General features: G+C 47.7%; 1 protein-coding gene across 1 annotated transcript in view; it reads left to right on the top strand.

Annotated features, from left to right (window-relative positions):
* The first annotated feature begins 3717 nt into the window (after nt 1–3717).
* RFC1 (replication factor C subunit 1) overlaps nt 3718–17020 on the top strand; it is a 60254-nt gene continuing 46951 nt past the window's right edge. Inside the window, exons 1-2 of the mRNA XM_055137605.1 lie at nt 3718–4007; nt 16351–16479. Coding sequence (XP_054993580.1) covers nt 4005–4007; nt 16351–16479 — 132 coding nt within the window. The 5' untranslated portion in view covers nt 3718–4004. The remainder of the gene's footprint in view (nt 4008–16350; nt 16480–17020) is intronic.

The raw sequence follows: 17020 nt of genomic DNA, 5'->3' as shown, positions 1-17020 counted from the left end.
ACTATCATGATAGTACAGAGGGTAGGGTATTTGTCTCACACGCCGAGAACCCAGGTTCAATCCCCAGCATCCCCTATGGTTCCCTGAGCATCACCAGGGGTAATTCCTGTGTTCAGAGCCAGTAGTAACCCTGTGCATCACATCACAAGGTGTGACCCAAAAAGCCAAAATATATATATATATATAAATCATTGTATTATTTATATAATAAATACATAATACAGAGGGTCAAAGAGATAGTACAGTGGGTAAGGGAATTCCCAGCATCCCATTTGGTCCTCCAATCACTGCCAGGAGTAATTTAAGAGTGCAGAGCCAGGAGTAACCCCTGAGCACTGCTGGGTGTGGACACAAACTCTCCATTTCCCCCCAAAAAACAATAGAAAATCATAATACAGAGGATTTAGGCAGGTCTTGACTGAGTGCTTTTATTTTTTTCTGTTCTAGAAATGAATGGTTGGGAGTGAGCTGCATCATTAGTGAAGTTCTGTCTGTAGCTGGATCCAGGATGGCTTCATTCAAAAACCTGAGTTGTTGTGAAACTGGGTGGACCTCTGGGCTCAGCCTTTATGCTGTCACAAAGACTCAGAGAAAAGTGGGAGCTATTAGCCCTTTCAGAGCTAGTTTCTAGCACTGGCATAGTACCATTTCTGCTATACCAGGCACGTGGGAGAGAAGGAACATATATCAAGTATCTGTTATTTTGGGGGGGGGTACACAATCTGCAATGCTTGGTGGTAACTACTGGCTCTGCACACAGAAATTACTCCTGACTGTGCCCAGGGGACTATAGGGGATGTCAAGGATAAAAGTGGGGTCAACTGCCCAGTGCAAGGCAAACAGCCTCACCTCTGGACTATCGCCAGAGCATTAGTTTATTTCCTTTGAGAACGGGACAAGACAGAATAGTCGGTGTCGGTACTGGATTAAATGCCTTGTTACATGCCTGGCATGTCTAACAGCAGCTGTTTAATGAATACAATCTCTCTCTGCTTCACCTCTCTTGCAGCCCCAGAGGCTTTGCTCTCAGGGCTCTGATGATGGTGCAACAGACGCAAGACCAGCCTTGGGAGGGTGGGTATAGATTTGAAAGGCCCAAAGCCGGAGACATTTTTCTCCCCATACAACCTTCCTTCCTTCCTTTCTTCCTTTCTTTTTCTTTCGTCCTTTCTTTCTTTTTCTTTCTTTCTTTCTTTCTTTCTTTCTTTCTTTCTTTCTTTCTTTCTTTCTTTCTTTCTTTCTTTCTTTCTCTCTTTCTTTCTTTCTTTCTTTCTTCCTTTCTTTCTTTTTCTTTCTTTCTTTCTTTCTTTCTTTCTTTCTTTCTTTCTTTCTTTCTTTCTTTCTTTCTTTCTTTCTTTCTTTCTCTTTCTTTTTCTTTCTTTCCTTCTCTTTCTCTCCTCTCCTCTCCTCCTTTCTTTCTTTCCTTCCTTCTTTCTTTCCTTCTTAAATGTAGGAGTACTGCTATTTATTCAGTCATTGATTAAGCTGATTGAATTTGGCATGAACTCCACATTACTATTTTTTTTTATTGACTGACCATGAGATAGTTAAAAAGCTTTCACGTTTGAGACTCAGCCATACAATGATTGACCAACCATCCTTCCACCAGTGCACACCTTCCACCACCAGTGTCCCCAGTATACCCCCACTGTCTTCCAGTCCTCACCCTGCCTCCATGGCAGACAATTTCCCCAATACTCTCTCTCTACTTTTGGGCATTATGTTTTGCTTGAATTTCCCCACCACCATTCAAGTCTGCCAGCCAGGAGCATGTGCTAGATCATTTATTGTCCATTGCTCATTTTGAGTATCTTGGGTGCCGCTGCCATGCGTTTCTGGAATCCTAGATTGTGGATGATTGCGTTCCAGAGACATTTCTGTAGGGTGCTAATCCTTTTTTGGGATTCAATTGGGTGTCTCTGGACCAGGGCTGTTGGTGTGCTAAGGTGGCACCCAGAGGCACATTGTGGGCTGACAGTCAGGCCAACAGCGGGTGGGGAGTGGAGAGGGACAACTGGGCATCTCTGCCGCCATGTGGCACAGAGATTTAGTCCTGGAACCCGCATACCTGGGCCCTGCTTGTGGAAGTTCTTGGTTGCTGGGATTCCATCTGGAGTAGGTGGGGAGACTGCACCTGCTCTATCTGGGGTGCCCTGGTAAATTGGCTCTGAATAGGGCCCGGAGAAATCTCTGGCTTTGTGGTGTCTTCTGGGACTTGCTGCTGTGCCTCTGGCTTTTGATCTCTTTCTAGATTTATTTCTGGGTCTCTGAGGCAAGGCCAGTAATCGAGTTTAGAGGATGGCGCTGGAGTTGGTTCGTGGGGGTGACTGCCAGTGCTTCCATGTGTATTGGGAAGAGGAGGAGATAGCCCGCCCCAACTCCGTGAAAGCCTGGAGATTTCAGTCACAAAACCTGCATACCCGAATTTTCAGCAGATTATATCTTGGGAAGGCCCATCCTGAGAAGGAGGTTAGGGGTATGGCCACGATTTTGGATTGTGGTAGCAAGCAGCTGCTGGGGGCTCTACTTGGGCAGGCACAGACCAACCTGCCCCCCTCCAATTTACCCCAGTCTGTTCAGCAGTACGGGGTCTGAGATTAACTGAGGCTTCTGATCTCTTTCAAGATTTATCTATGGATCTCTGAAATAAGTCCACTAAATGAGCTTATATAGCTGATCTGGAGGTGGTTTGCGGGCATGGCTCCGACATACCTAACTTTTTGCCATTTAATTTCTTGGTAAACTTGCTCCTAAGTTATTGAGGTTTGGCCAAAGGCACAGCGGCAATTTTGGCGTGTCAGGAAGCCTGAAGGCACCGTCAGGCTGCTGATGCACTTGCCCTACAGGTACAGGCTGACCTGTTGGTGGCACCATACCCACTCTTTCCATACAACTTTAAGGGTCTCATGCTTTCTCTTAAAATTGTGTGCAAACGTTGCATTCCATTCCTTAATTCAGTGGCTCATCTATTCATATAGATCTTATTTTTTCCCCCAAGAGGTACCTTAGTCAGGTTCATGCATGTTTCATGGCTGAGGGATTTAGCCAAACAGGGCTGGGAATTTAGAGATCTAGATTCCTTGCTTGCTTTAGGGTTGCCTCAAAACTGCACCCAATTACTGGTTTAGGCTTCATCTTTTTTCCACATATAAAACTTGAGTGGGTGGCAATGGCTTACTTAATGCTTTCCCCATCCCCTTCCCTCCCCAACCCTGTGGTGCTCAGGGCTTGTTCCCGGCTCTGCACTCTGGGTGGGCTCAGGGACCCTTATGGGGTGGCAGGGATCGCACCCAGGCTGTGTGCAAGGCCAACACCCTATCCATTATGCTATTGCTCCGCTGTCCCCACCCCCTTTTTTTTTTTCTTTTTGGGTCACACCTGGGGTTGCACAGGTGTTACTCCTGGCTCTGCACTCAAGAATGTCTCCTGGCGGTGCTCAGGGGACCAAATGGGACGCTGGGAATCGAACCTGGGTCAGCTGCGTGCAAGGCAAATGCCCTACCCGCTGTGCTATCACTCCAGCTCCCGTGTTTTTTTGTTTTTTTCTTTTTAAATTCTGGAATTACAGATCCTGCTCTGGCCTGGTGGGTGTCAAGCCCACTTCATAAGCGGAGATCAAATATCATCACGCACACAACGTAGTAGCATCACGGAAACGTAAACATCACGTAAACGACGCTGCGTGTCCAGGCCGGCCTCGGAGGGGCCGCCCCGCGGCCTGGGAGAAGCGTCCGTGGGAGACGCCCACCCACCTACCCACCCACACGTCCCGCCGGCCGCGACCGCCCCGGAAACGCCGCCCGGAAGCCGGGCGCGGCGCCGCCGGCCCCGAGTCCGCGGCCCGGGCCCCCCGGCGCGTGACGTCATCAGCGCGCGCCGCCCGCCCCGCCGCCTGCCTCCACTTCGCGGGAGAAGTTGTTGGCGCCAATGGATGCCGGGCTCCGGTAACGGCTTCCCCTCGCCGGCCGCTCCGCCCGCCCGGCGCCCGGGCCCCGCGGGCTGCGATGGTGAGCGGCGGCGGGGGGCGGCGGGGAGCCTGCGGGCGCTGCGGGGCCCGGCGCGGAGGCGACGGCGCGGGGGCCGCTTGCCGCGCGGGTGGCGCGGCTGGCGGCGGCGCGGGCGCCGGTCCGGGGGGCTGCGGGGGCCCGCGGCGCTTTTGCACTTTTTGGACCCCCACCGTGGGGCGGGGGAGAGGACGGGGTGCGAGGGCCGGGAGGGGAGGCGGGCGCGGCGGCCGTCCGCGGCGCGCAGCGCGGGAGCCCACATTCCTGGGCAGGGGGCTCGGAACCCGGGCTCGAGTTCGGCCCGAAGCGCTTGGTTTCCGGCGTGGAACCGCGGGGCAGAAGGACGCCCCGAGCCTCCCCGCCTCGTGGCCGCGCGGTCGCGGGCCGCCCGCTGTCGGGGGTGGGGGTGGGGGGCTCGGCAGGTCTCGGGCGCCTGCGGGAGCTGCGTGGTGGGGAGGGCGCGCTGATGTGTTTGTCAACAGCAGGGGAGGGACCTAGCTCTCCTGCCAGAGATAAACACGGCGACGAGAGACAGATGCGAGACATTTGACAGCTGTCATCGCATTCTGTGTCCTCTAACTTTTTTTTTGGGGGGGTTCACACCTGGTGATGCTCTGGGGTTACTCGTGGCTCTGCACTCAGGAATTACCCCGGGGCGGTACTCAGGGGACCCTATGGGATGCTGGGAATGGAACCCGGGTCAGCCGCGTGCAAGGCAAACGCCCTACCCGCTCTGCTCCAGCCCCCTGTGTCCTCTAATGTTAAGAAACGTAACAGTTACTGCCAACCTCAGTACAGAGTTCTGCACGAGTATGCAGCCTTCGAAACATCCAGGCGGGTCCGGTAATAAGGTAAAATGAAATATTCTAATTTAAAGGGTAGTTGAGATTTTTAGTTAAGGCAGAAGATTTTTAATGGTCAAACACATGAACCCCTCCCACCCGCATTCTTTATTGTATTTGCTGCAATGCCAGCTTGGGGGTTGGGAGGAGATTTTATGCCGACCTTGTGGCCTTTGGTTTCTTCTCAAACAAGGATAAAATAATAATACTGGCCACCAGCCTGGTCCCTAGTAGCTCCTTGAGAGGAATTATGTAAGTGTTTTCTTTTGGATATGTGGTCACATTAGACCTCACAGAAATCCAGTTGAACGCATGGCTGTAGGAGTCTTTTAGAGTTGAAATACTTTGCCCAACAACTTGCAATGAAGTAGAAGTAGAACTTCAAACTTTTTCTGATCACTGCATTCTGACTCCATGAAAGAATTATCTGTCTATTTTGGACAGGCGTGTACAGCTATGGCACATGAGTATTGGAGGCTTCATAGATTTCTGAGTTTGTCAGTAACATGAACCAGGGCTTAAATGCTCATTGCAGAAACATTTAGGTACTTACACACTTTTTTCTTTAGTACTCCTTTTCTGTTCATGGCACAAATGAAAAAAAACTCCAAACTTGTCAGACAGGAAGTAGTCTTAAATTAGTCAGTTTTGCTGTTAAATTAATGGTGTACAAAGTGTATAATTTTGGATTATGTTGGTACTTAAGTCTGTAGCACAAAAATTGGCGAAAACCTGAATCAAAATTCCATTCTGATGTTTATTGCACACTTGGGCTTGCTACAGGATCCTAACTTTGGTTCTCACTTCCTTTTGGTAATGTGGTAAGTGGTATGCAAATTTCCTGCCCACCGAGATGTGTGGGTAACTGTCTATCTTCCTATCCGGTTCTTGCATCTTCTGAAGCCCTTCCAGAAACCTTGCTCCAGGAACTTAACTATTCCAATTAAGTGTTATTGATAAGGGAATGGAATACCATACTCATAGAATGCAATACTAAGTGATCATTCTTTTAAATTAAAAAAAAAAGGAAAACCTGTGCCTTGATGGTATGCCAAGAAAATTCAGTGAGAAGAAAGTTAGGACAGTATGTAGAAAAAGAGCGTGGAAGAGATAGGAGTTAAGGCACATGCCTTGAATGTACCCATTCTGGTTTATTCCCAAGCACCACAAGGTACCCCCAACTGTTGAGAGCCCCCTGGAGTACTGCCAGTGTGGCCTGGGGATTGTTGGTCCCTCAGTACTGGAACAGCATGCAACCATGGCCCCCGGGACTCTTGTTTTTTATTATTTTGTTTTTGGGCCACACCCAGCCATGTTCAAGGCTTTTCTGCTGACTCTGCACTCAGGTAACCTGGTGGGCTTGGGGGGCCATATGGGGTGCTGGGGATCGAGCCTGGTTCCGCTTCATGCACTCTGTTCACTGTACTCCAGGCCCTGGGCCTCTTGATTCTCCTTGGGAGCCATCCCTACCTCCAAGATAAGAATCTATATGTTTGCTTGAAATCTCTGGAAGGATACACAGAACTGATGATATTTGTTATCTCTAGAGTTAGGCATTATATATTTGGGAGAAAGATGGACTCTTGAATTTTGTGGGATTTTTTTGTTTTGTGATGCCCAGTGATACTCAGGGCTTACTTCCAGCTTTTCACTCAGGAATCATTCCTGGCAATGCTTGGGGACCATATGGGATGCCAGGGATTAAACCTGGGTTGGCCATATTCAGGGCAAGTATCCTACCAGTTGTACTCTCTTTCCGATTCCACTCCACCCTGTTTTTTTTTTTTCCCCTCTTTTTGGGTCACACCCGGCGAATGCTCAGGGGTGACTCCTGGCTCTGCACTCAGGATTCACCCCTGGCGATGCTCGGGGGACCATATGGGATGCTGGGAATCGAACTTGGGTTGGCTGCGTGCAAGGCAAACGCCCTATTTGCTGTGCTATTGCTCCAGCCCCATCCACCCTGTTTTTGTAATTGAAATTTTATTTTGTTTTTAAGCCACACCTGGTGATGCTCAGAGGTTTCTCCTGGCTCTGCACTGCAGAATCACTCCTGCTGGTGGTCAGGGGACTATATGGAGTGCCAGGGAACAAGCCAAGTTGGCCATGTTGAAGACAAGCAACATGTGTTAGCTCTCCAGTTAACCCTGTTGAGCTATCTCCCTAGCCCCGAGATGTTATTTTTCAAAAGCCACCATCTCTAATTCATTGGTTGCTAAAAGTATTTGTTAAAATAATTTTTTTCAACCAATGTAAGGTTGAATCAGAAGCATGTGACAGTAAAGGACTAGCCTTTTTGAAGGATGGGTCACTCCATGTGAACACCCTAGGATCAGAGCCACTACTTGGCTCCACTCTGGGGAACCCCTTCCATGTGGCAGCTTACTCTGAACACCTCACCCTCTTGGATAGAGCCTTCATCCTTCTGCAGAGAGGCTTTGGTCATCTGTGCCAGCATGTGGCCTATAAAGCTCCCCCCCTGCATCTCTGCACTATTTTATTTTATGCCTTTTCATTCTTAACATGTCTTAATATGTCTAAATGTGTGTATCAAGCTGGTTCTGTCTCAGCTTCCATTCCTGCCATTTCCTTGAAGTAGTTGATCTCCAGATCCTTGCTTGACTGTTCTTTTTCTTATCATTTAGGTCTCATTCAACTTTGTCAGAGCTTTTGGTGGTAGGTAAGGACATCCTGTCCTACTCCAGTGTTGAGGAGATTTATGCCTGTGTTCTCCTAAAAATCTAAAAATAGTTTTAGCTCTTTCTCTTGGGACTGATCCATTTTGGGTTAGTTTCTGCTGCAGTGGGAAGGTTTATTCTTTGGAAAATGGATATTGAGTCATTTGCACCATTTGCAAACCATTCTTTTCCCATTAAGTTCTCTAGATCCTCTTGCCAAAATTTAGTTCCTTGTGAACGTGAAGGGTTTTTTTCAGACCCACTTCTGTTCCATTGATCCCTGCGTCTGTTCTGGTGCCAGTAACACACTGGTGGCTTTTGTAATTGTTGCTTTATGGTAAATTTTGAACTTGCAAAGTGTGAGTCTTGAACTTTGTTTTTTCCCCCAAGATTTTTATTTGTATTTTGAAACACTCAAGTGCTCAGGGGCTGCTACTGGGTTGGTGATCAGTTCCAGTGGTGCTCATGGAACCATGTGTTGCCCCCTAGGATTGAACCTGGGACATCTGCCATGCAGAACATACTCTCTAGCATTTAGCCCCTTCAGTATCATGTTATCGCTTGATATTTTACCTAATCAGTGTTCTTTGAATTTTCAGGTAAATGTTGGGATCAGCATAGAATTGCTGTTTTTTTTTTTTTTTTTTCCCTTTTTGGGTCACACCTGGCGATGCTCAGGGGTTACTCCTGTCTCTGCACTCAGGAATTACTCCTGGCGGTGCTTGGGATACCATATGGGATGCTGGGAATCGAACCCAGGTCAGCCACGTGCAAGGCAAACACCCTACTTCCTGTGCTATTGCTCCAGCCCCCTTGCTGGTATTTCTTTGTTGAATCTGTGTACCAGTTTAGCTAATTCTGCCATGTTAACACTTCTGAAACTTCTGACCCACAAACATTGGACAACTTTTCATTTATTTAGATACTTTTTCTTCAAATAATGTTATAGTTTTCAGAACACAGGTTTTGAGTCTAGGGATGTGGCTTGAAATGTTAAGAGTACACACGCTTTGCATGTGAGTGGCCCTGGTTTTGATCCCTGGCACCACATGGTCCTCAGAGCACTACCAAGTGGCCTTGGAGCATCATTTATCAGAACAGTTGGGAGTAGCCTACTCAAAGAAATAAAACTTCTGATTCACACATGCGTTCTGCAGGAACTCAGACCTGTTGCAGTTTCAGGCCCCCTCACCCCCCCCCCATATTCGGATTCTGTCTAAGCCTCTTCTTTACCCCTAAGCTCCATAATCCATGTCGTCAGTAGCCTGCCAGATATGTCTCTGTCCAAATATCCCCAAAGTGCCCCCCAATTCTTAAGAACCACAAGTAGGCCTGTATTCCTCCATGATTTTTTCCCTCTCTTTATTTCCCACTGCAGAATACACTACCACCATTTACCAAAAAATAGAAAAGCATGAATTCTTTTTCCTCTTCATTCTGGCCTCCATCAAATCCTGGCGGTCCAACCTGTCTCAAATACTGCCACCCTCTATCTAACACTGCCTGATTTAGGATTTCTTTAACGTACTAAACAAACCCTTACATAGAATTTACTCTGTGCCACGCAAGGATTTCAGCTGTTGTAAAAGACACATTCATTTAATCTACATGTCATGAAGGCATGTATACTTTGTTTCTAGGCTTGGGATAAGGGCGGTACAGTACTGGAGTTACCTGTTCCACACTGGTGATGCTTCCAGGCCTTTGGGGTGCATCAGCAGTGCACAGGGCACCTCCACAGCCTCTCCCAGCGGTATGCAAGGGACTTTGCAGTGCGGGGAATCAAACTGGTGTTAGCAGCGTGCAAGGCCTGTGCCTTAACCGTTTTACTGCCTCTGCACCCTAGTGAAGGTTGTAGTGGGGGAGGGCACACCCAGTGGTGCTCAGGGCTTATTCCTGGTCCTGTGGAGTCTGGGAGATCCTATAGGGTATTCAGGATTGAACACAGGTTGGCTGCATGCAAAGCCAGCTCCCTGCCCACTATACTATCTTTTTGCCTCCTATGAAGTTTTTTTTTTCTGCTTTTTGGATCACACCCAGTGATGCTCAGGGGTTACTCCTGGCTCTGCACTCAGGGGACCATATGGAATGCTGGGAATCGAATCTGGGTCGACTGCATGCAAGGCAAATGCCCTACCCGCTGTGCTATCACTCCAGCCCCTCCTATGAAGTTTTAAACCTTAATTCTCTGGCAAGAAAATTGAGATGCCAATGAGATGTTCTCTAGGTAGTTCTGAAATGTAAAACACTGCGAAGTATTTAAGTGGGGCCACAGAGATAAGTTCAGTTGGCTGAGTATAGGCTTTGCGTGCGGAAGGCACAGGTGTGCTCTCTGACACTGCTCAGTGGTTCCCTGAGCATCATGAGCACTAAACCCCCCAATACTGGGATGAAAAAGAAAGCAAACAAGGAGCCAGGGAGATATCTCAGCAGACATCTCAACAGAGATCTCAACAGGTATCAGCAGAGATATCGTAGCAGACTGGAGCTTGTGCTTTGCAGGTGGCCCAGGTTTGATTACTGGCATGGTCCCTGAGCATGCTAAATATGCCCCTTCCACCCCCAAATAATAAGTAAAAGGAAGACCCTCAAAACAAAACCCTCTACACCTTGCATTTTCCAGAGGTGTAACTCACACTGTTAGAATGGGGGCATGAGGCAGCCCAGGGGGGTTTTAATATGCGTATATGGAGATAAAAGACCAGACTTGGCCAATACATAAATGTGATTGACAGGTACCAGAAGTTGGGTATGAGAAAAAATATATATATAATAAATATTCCTAAACTCACACATCATGTATCACAATTATCTTAAGTTGAGAGGTCAAAGTACAAAAGCTGATATATATTTACTTTAATATATAACTAAACAGCTTTAATTTTTTCTATTACTGATAAGCTCATCAACAAACAGGTTATATGGACCCACTAAAATGTGAAAAGAGGGGGCAGAGAGATAATACAGAGTGGTAAGGTGCTTGCTTGCATGTGGCTTCCCATTTGGTCCCCTAAGCACTACCAGGAATGATACTTGAGTGCAGAGCCAGGAGTAACCCCTGAACATCACCAGTGTGGCCCCAAACAAACAGACCCAAAATACGGAAGGAGAGTCCAGAGAGATCTTACCATGGGTTGGGCTTTTGCCTTGCACACAGGTATCTTGTACTCCTGGTATCACATATGGAGCAATGCCAGGAGTAAACCCTGAGCACTACTGGGTGTGGCCCCAAGCCAATAAAATCAAAAGAATAGTCCAGAGGTAATATGTCATATGACTTTATACATCTTAGTCCAGTGGAGGATGGAAACAGGTCTTTTTGCACCATCTTGATTGCCGTTTCCCAGGTAGCTGGATTCCAGGGTGACCAAGGGAAACATCTTTCTCTCCTTATTTCCGTTCTCTCGCAGGGCTTTATTTCATTTTTACTTTGTTTCTTACAGACCTGGAGTGTGAAGTCAAATGTGGGCTCCCTAAGGATAGACAATTTTTGTTTCCTTTTGTTTCCAATTGAATTTCAGTAAATTACAAAGTTACAAAGTTACTCTTGATTGAGTTTCAGATCTACCACTTTCCAGTAACCATCCCTTCACCAGTATCCACATTTCTCGATCAGGGTTCCTTCCCCCGGTTTGCCTCTATGGCAGGCACTTTCGTCTTTTTTTCTTTTTTTTTTTTTTTGCTTTTTGGGTCACACCTGGCTCTGCACAGGGGTTACTCCTGGCTCTGCACTCAGGAATTACCCCTGGCCATGCTCAGGGGACCATATGGGATGCTGGGATTTGAACCCGGGTCGGCCGCGTGCAAGGCAAACGCCCTACCCTCTGTGCTATCGCTCCAGCCCCTCGTCTTTTTTTCTTTAAGCATGATGGTTTACTATACTGTTACTGAGAGGGTGTCATGCATATTGCTTCACTTCCTTTCAGAACCCAGTCCTTGTCCAGAGTGACCACGTTCCTGTCATTGTCACAGTGGTCCCTTCCCTGACTTGTCTCCACCTTCCCCCTGCCCCGCCCCCACTGGGGGCTTCCTCCTGAGGAACCGGTTCCCATCTTTGTTTCGATTGCCTTTGGCATTATTGGTTACCCCCCTTCTAGTTATATCCCGCACATGTGTGAGATCATTCATTGTACCTGTCACTCTGACTCTTTACACTCAGTGCGATACTCTCCAGAACCATCCACATATCGACAAATTGTGCAATTTCATCTTTTCTTATAGCCGAGTAGTATATGCACCGTAGCTCCATCTAGTCCTCTGTTCACGGGCACTTGGGTTCTTTCCAGATTTTGGATATTGTGAACAGTGCTGCAGTGAACACGGGAGTGGAGATGTCTTTTCTGCGTTGTGGTTTTGGTCTCGCTGCTGGCCGTCTCTCAGCCCTTAGGTGGTTTGTACATATTTTTGTTGTTTTTGTTACCATGTTTGAGCTGACTTGTTTGTTTAGGTAGCACCCTGGGTTTTTGCTTGCTGTGGTTATGGTGATGCCCAGGGCTCACAGCCCTGCTTGTATATACACTGGAGGTGGGCTGCACAGTTGGTAGGTTCATCGTGGTGTTCAGACAGACAGTGGTTTTCTCTCTGTTTCTCTGTTTCGCTTTCTCTCTCTCACGTACACACATATGCGCGTGTGCACGCACACACACACACACACACACACACGGCAGCATGCTTTTGAGCTCATGCTGACTCATAGGATCCAATGGCAGCACCCCTCAGGCCACAGCACATGTGGGGCGATGCTGAGTTGACCCTTCCGTCTCATGCCTCGTAAGCCCCCTCTCTGGGCCCCATCATTTAGAACTGAAATCTCAGGGACTGTTGGACTGTTCCATCTGCCTTTTTGGCAAGTACTGCTGGATTGCTCTGCACAGAGGTTGTGCCACATCTTTTTGTTGTTGTTCGGGGAGCTCATGCCTGGCAGTGCCAGTGGTGCCGTGGGGTACCAGGGATGGAATTCAGGGCCTCAGTATGCAAGGCATGTGCTCTGCCACTTGAGCCACGTCCCTGGCCCCCAAGTTTTACTTTTCCTAGTTGTGTTACATGTGAGTATGTTCCTAAACCCTGGATGAATGTGGTCGTTATCAAAAATTTTTAAGCTTTAAGAAAAAGGTTTTAATTTATCTATTTAGTTAATTTTTTTTTTTTTAACTTTTGGGCCATACCTGGTAATGCTCAGAGGTTACTCCTGGCTCTACACTTAGAAATCACTTTTTTCAGGGCAAGAGTGACTATGTGGGATGCTCAGGCTTGAACCCAGATCAGCATGTGCAAGGCAAGTGCCACCTTACCCACTGTACTATTGCTCTGCTCCAGTGCTTCCATTATCTGCAGAGTTGGGCCTCTTATTTCCCTGCTAGCAGCTGTTTTTCACTGTTGACTCCTCCTCCTTCCTTCCTTCCTTCCTTCCTTCCTTCCTTCCTTCCTTCCTTCCTTCCTTCCTTCCTTCCTTCCTTCCTTCCTTCCTTCCTCCCTCCCTCCCTCCCTCCCTACCTTCCTCCCTCCCTCCCTCCCTCCCTCCCTTTCTGCCTCACCCATGGAAAGCAGCTGCTGTATCCCTGGGCCACATCTCTGGCCCTCCAGTGGTTTGTCTTTTATTGACTTGCAGGAACTTTTTTATATATGACATATCACAGCAATTTCCTAGTTACTGGCTTCACTATTTGTGTATAGCATCTTTTAGGTTTAAAAAGAGATCTCACTTGTTTTTTATGGGTTGTACACTTCTAGTCTCAGTGTTTTGCTTAGGAAAGACCTTCCCTTTGCCAAGATTATGAAAGTATATTTTGAGGTGTGTTCCTTTTCCTACTCATACACTCAGCCACAATTGTAAGCGTGATGTTGAGATCCATTATAGTTGACTATAATCAGCCACCAGATTTGCTCTTCTGCGTTTCATGAAACCTTGGCAGATGTGGACCATGAAGAGGGAATGTTGTCCGCTGCAGAGGGCCGCAAGTCACACTCTGTAAATGCAGGCTACGCTGTGTCCTTCCCTCTGGGTTTCTGTGTGGGGATGGCAGCTCAGCTGGGAGGCAGCCCTGGGGGGTGAGAAAAATGATCTCTGTTCTGCTGGATTTCCATGTCAGATGTTTTTGTGGATTCTTGAATCAGAGCAGGAAGCTGCAACTTAACTCTGCTGCTGCCTTGAGACTTTAAAGGTATGGGGACTCGGGGAGAGAAGTTGACCTGGGTTCAGTCCCTGGCCTTGTCCCCTGAGCACTGCCAGGAGTAATTCCTGTATGAGAGCCAGGAGTAACTCCTAAGGGTGTGGCCTAACCGCCCCCTCAAAAAAAAAAACCACCCAAGACCCAGAAATCACCACACTGGGCAGTGGAAGATCATTTGCTGTGCACGTGTGAGGGTCCCATGTTCCCTCAACTACCGCCAGGAATGCCCTCCGAGCACTGAGCTAAAAGTAGTTCCCGGACATGGCTGGGTGTGTCCCTCCCTGTCCTTTGTGTCCCCAAACCCCACACCCCAAACCCTCCACCCCTCCAACAATGGCACCACTGCATAAAATCACTTGGTAATTTTAAGAGTGAAACTCTAATGTGAAACTTTCACTTCCTGAAGCAGTAAAGTAAATCAGCCTCACACGCAGGATTTACCAGACACTGTGGCTTTCTTTTTTTAAATTTAATTTAAAAATTTTCTTTTCATGAAGTTGTTCACAATATTTGATTCACGATTACGATCATGAAATCCCGTTAATCATCAATTTCTCGAGCAGGCTCAGTAACCTCTCCATTTGTCCTTTCCTTGAGATCTTAAAAGTCTCTCTCGACTCCGCCCTGCCAATGATGTAGCACTGGAGGCTCTTTCAGGGTCAGGGGAATGGGATCCAGTTTGTTACTGGATTTAGCATTTGAATACACCATGGGAAGCTTGCAAGGCTGTCCCATGTGGGCAGGAAACTCTCAGAAGCTTGCCAGTTTCTCCCAGAGGGAGAAGTAGGCTACAAGGGTATCATCGCTTCTGCGAGCTCTTTTAAGTCTCTGGATGTTGGCCGTTGATGGGATTACACACACCTGGGTTCCTCAGCCGGTACCTTCATGCATGAGGTCCGTCTGAACGTGTGGAGAGGAGCCTCGAGTATGGCTGTAGCTAGGTTCTGGTAGTCTTCGGCCGCCGGGAGTTCTGCTCGGGGTGGGGAGGGAAACCGGAGCCCATCCCCTCCGAGGGGCCCCGGGGAAGACAGCCAGGCGTGCGGGCAAGAGACTCTCTGCATCCTGTCTTCTGGAAGCTCGCTTTAAGTCTCTGGATGTTGGCCGTTGATGGGATTACACACACCTGGGTTCCTCTGCCGGTACCTTCATGCCTGAGGCCCATCTGAACGTGTGGAGAGGGGCCTCGAGCATGCCACAATACTTGATTATGTTCAATATTTCAACCACCATTACACCTTCCCACCACCATTATTTAGAATTTTCCCCCCACCACCCAAGGCGTTCCCAAAGGCAGATGCTAAATAATTAATTTTGTATTGCTTGTTATGAATAATTGACTAAAAATGATCCAAAAAAGATTTTGTTAGAGGAAAATGTGAAAATTGTTGTATCTCATCTTGGAGCCATTAACCCCTACGTAAGAGATCATTTTATACTCTTTCCTCTAAGGAAACTTTTGGAGCATTTTCAGTGGTTTTTCATAACAAACAATACAAAATAAATTATTTTGACTCTTTGGGGCAGGGGTTGGAATTCGGGATGGAAACATCTGAAATATGGTGGTGGGAAGGTGTAATGGTGGTGGGATTGGTGTTTGAATATTGAATGTAATCAGCTATTGTGAACTACTTTATAAAAAAGTTATTAGAGTTTAAGCCTTTGTATGCTAATATAGCTATTATCCCTTTGTATATAGATCTCAAGATCGGTTGTCTTGTACCTTAACTCCATCAAAGGTGAAGTGCTACTCTTTGTATATCAGTGGCATAAAGTATGAGATGTTGTGGGCCATGTGCTCCTTGAATTCTAAAATTTTGAATAGGATGCTAGAGGAGCTGGAGTTAAATTTTTTAACTGGATGATGATTTTGGGGTCCAGAGGCATCTCTGCGGTGTGCTACTCTTCTGAGATTCATTTTTGAGTCCCCACTGTGGCTTTCTTTATTGCACGTTTCTTTTTCTGGGAGACCCTCCGGGCCACCTCTTGGGCTAGGCTGTGTGGTGCGACTGGCAATTCAGTGCTGCTTGGGCTGTGCTGGGGTCCCCAGGGCCACACCTGGCGGTGCTCAGGGACCATTCAGGGTTGCTGATTGCACCCGAGGCCTCTGTGTGTAGGGCATGTGCTGCAGCCTTTGCGCTCCCCTCCCCAGCCCCGTGTCCAAGCTCATCTGATCTCCGATGCTCTTGCCTCCACTTCCTGGCCGACGGTTCCGTGCCATCAGCAGCATTTCTTAGAATATGATTTTCCTAGGATGGATTTGTGGCTTTTTTACAGGAGATTTTTAAGAGTTATGCAATCAGGGTGCTCTTTAATTTTTTTTTTTTTTTAAGCAAAACAACTTGAACATGCCCTGGTTCCTCATTTACCTGATTTGGTTATTGCTTAGCCACAAAGTTATTTTTTTTTTTTGTGTGTGTGTGTGTGTGTGTGTGTGTGTGTGTGTGACTGGCAGGAGAGTGTTGATTTTTCTCCCTGCCTATCTTCCTGTGGTTTTAGCAATTACTTGTGATTGGACAATGCGGCCTCACACTTGATGTGTCTCACTGTGAAGAAAGGGCTCTGGGCACACCAGCGTGTGTGCAGAAATGTCCATTTTTACAACTGGACTCAGAATTGCGTGACGTTTCTCTTTATGAAGCTGCCTTTTTGCTTTTAGGATATTCGGAAATTCTTTGGGGTTATACCAAGTGGAAAGAAGCTTGTGAGTGAAGCAGTGAAGAAGAATGAGAAAACAAAGGGTACGGAAGATACCCCGAAAGCCAAGAGAGGCAAAAAGGAAGGCAAGGTTGGTTTCCCAGCGGCAGCGTGGCTGTGTGTGGAAGGCCCTGTGGGTGCAACTCCTTGTTGGTATTCTGGGAACCTCGTAAACGCTGGCTGGAACTTTTATTGAGAAAGAAGAAAAACATTTTTCTTTTTTCTTTTTTTTTGCTTTTTGGGTCACACCCAGCGATGCATGTGGGTCACTCCTGGTTTTGCACACTCCTGGCGGTGCTCAGGGGACCATATGGGATGCTGGGAATTGAACCTGGATGAGCCGTGTGCAAGGCCAATGTCCTGCCCGTTGTGTGCTACCGCTCCAGCCCCGAAAGAAGAAAAACTTTCAAGTTTATTTTCCTTGAGGTGTGGGCAGTGTTGGATCACACCCAGCAGCCTTGGCTCAGGGCTGTGTATGTGACGCCAGGGACTGAAAGCAGCTTGCAGGGCAGGCACCCTCCTGCTGCGCCATCATTCTTGCCTGCTGTGTGGGGAAGCGCTGAGGCCTGTGGGCCACTGCTCTGACCGTAGCAAGGTTGCTCAGGAGGCAGATGGGCAGAAGTGGGCGCTCC

Source organism: Sorex araneus, chromosome 5 (assembly GCF_027595985.1).
Source record: "Sorex araneus isolate mSorAra2 chromosome 5, mSorAra2.pri, whole genome shotgun sequence".
In the NCBI taxonomy this organism is placed as follows: Eukaryota; Metazoa; Chordata; class Mammalia; order Eulipotyphla; family Soricidae; genus Sorex; species Sorex araneus.
Note: the sequence above shows the minus strand (reverse complement) of the source record. Positions and strands in the feature narration are given on the sequence as shown.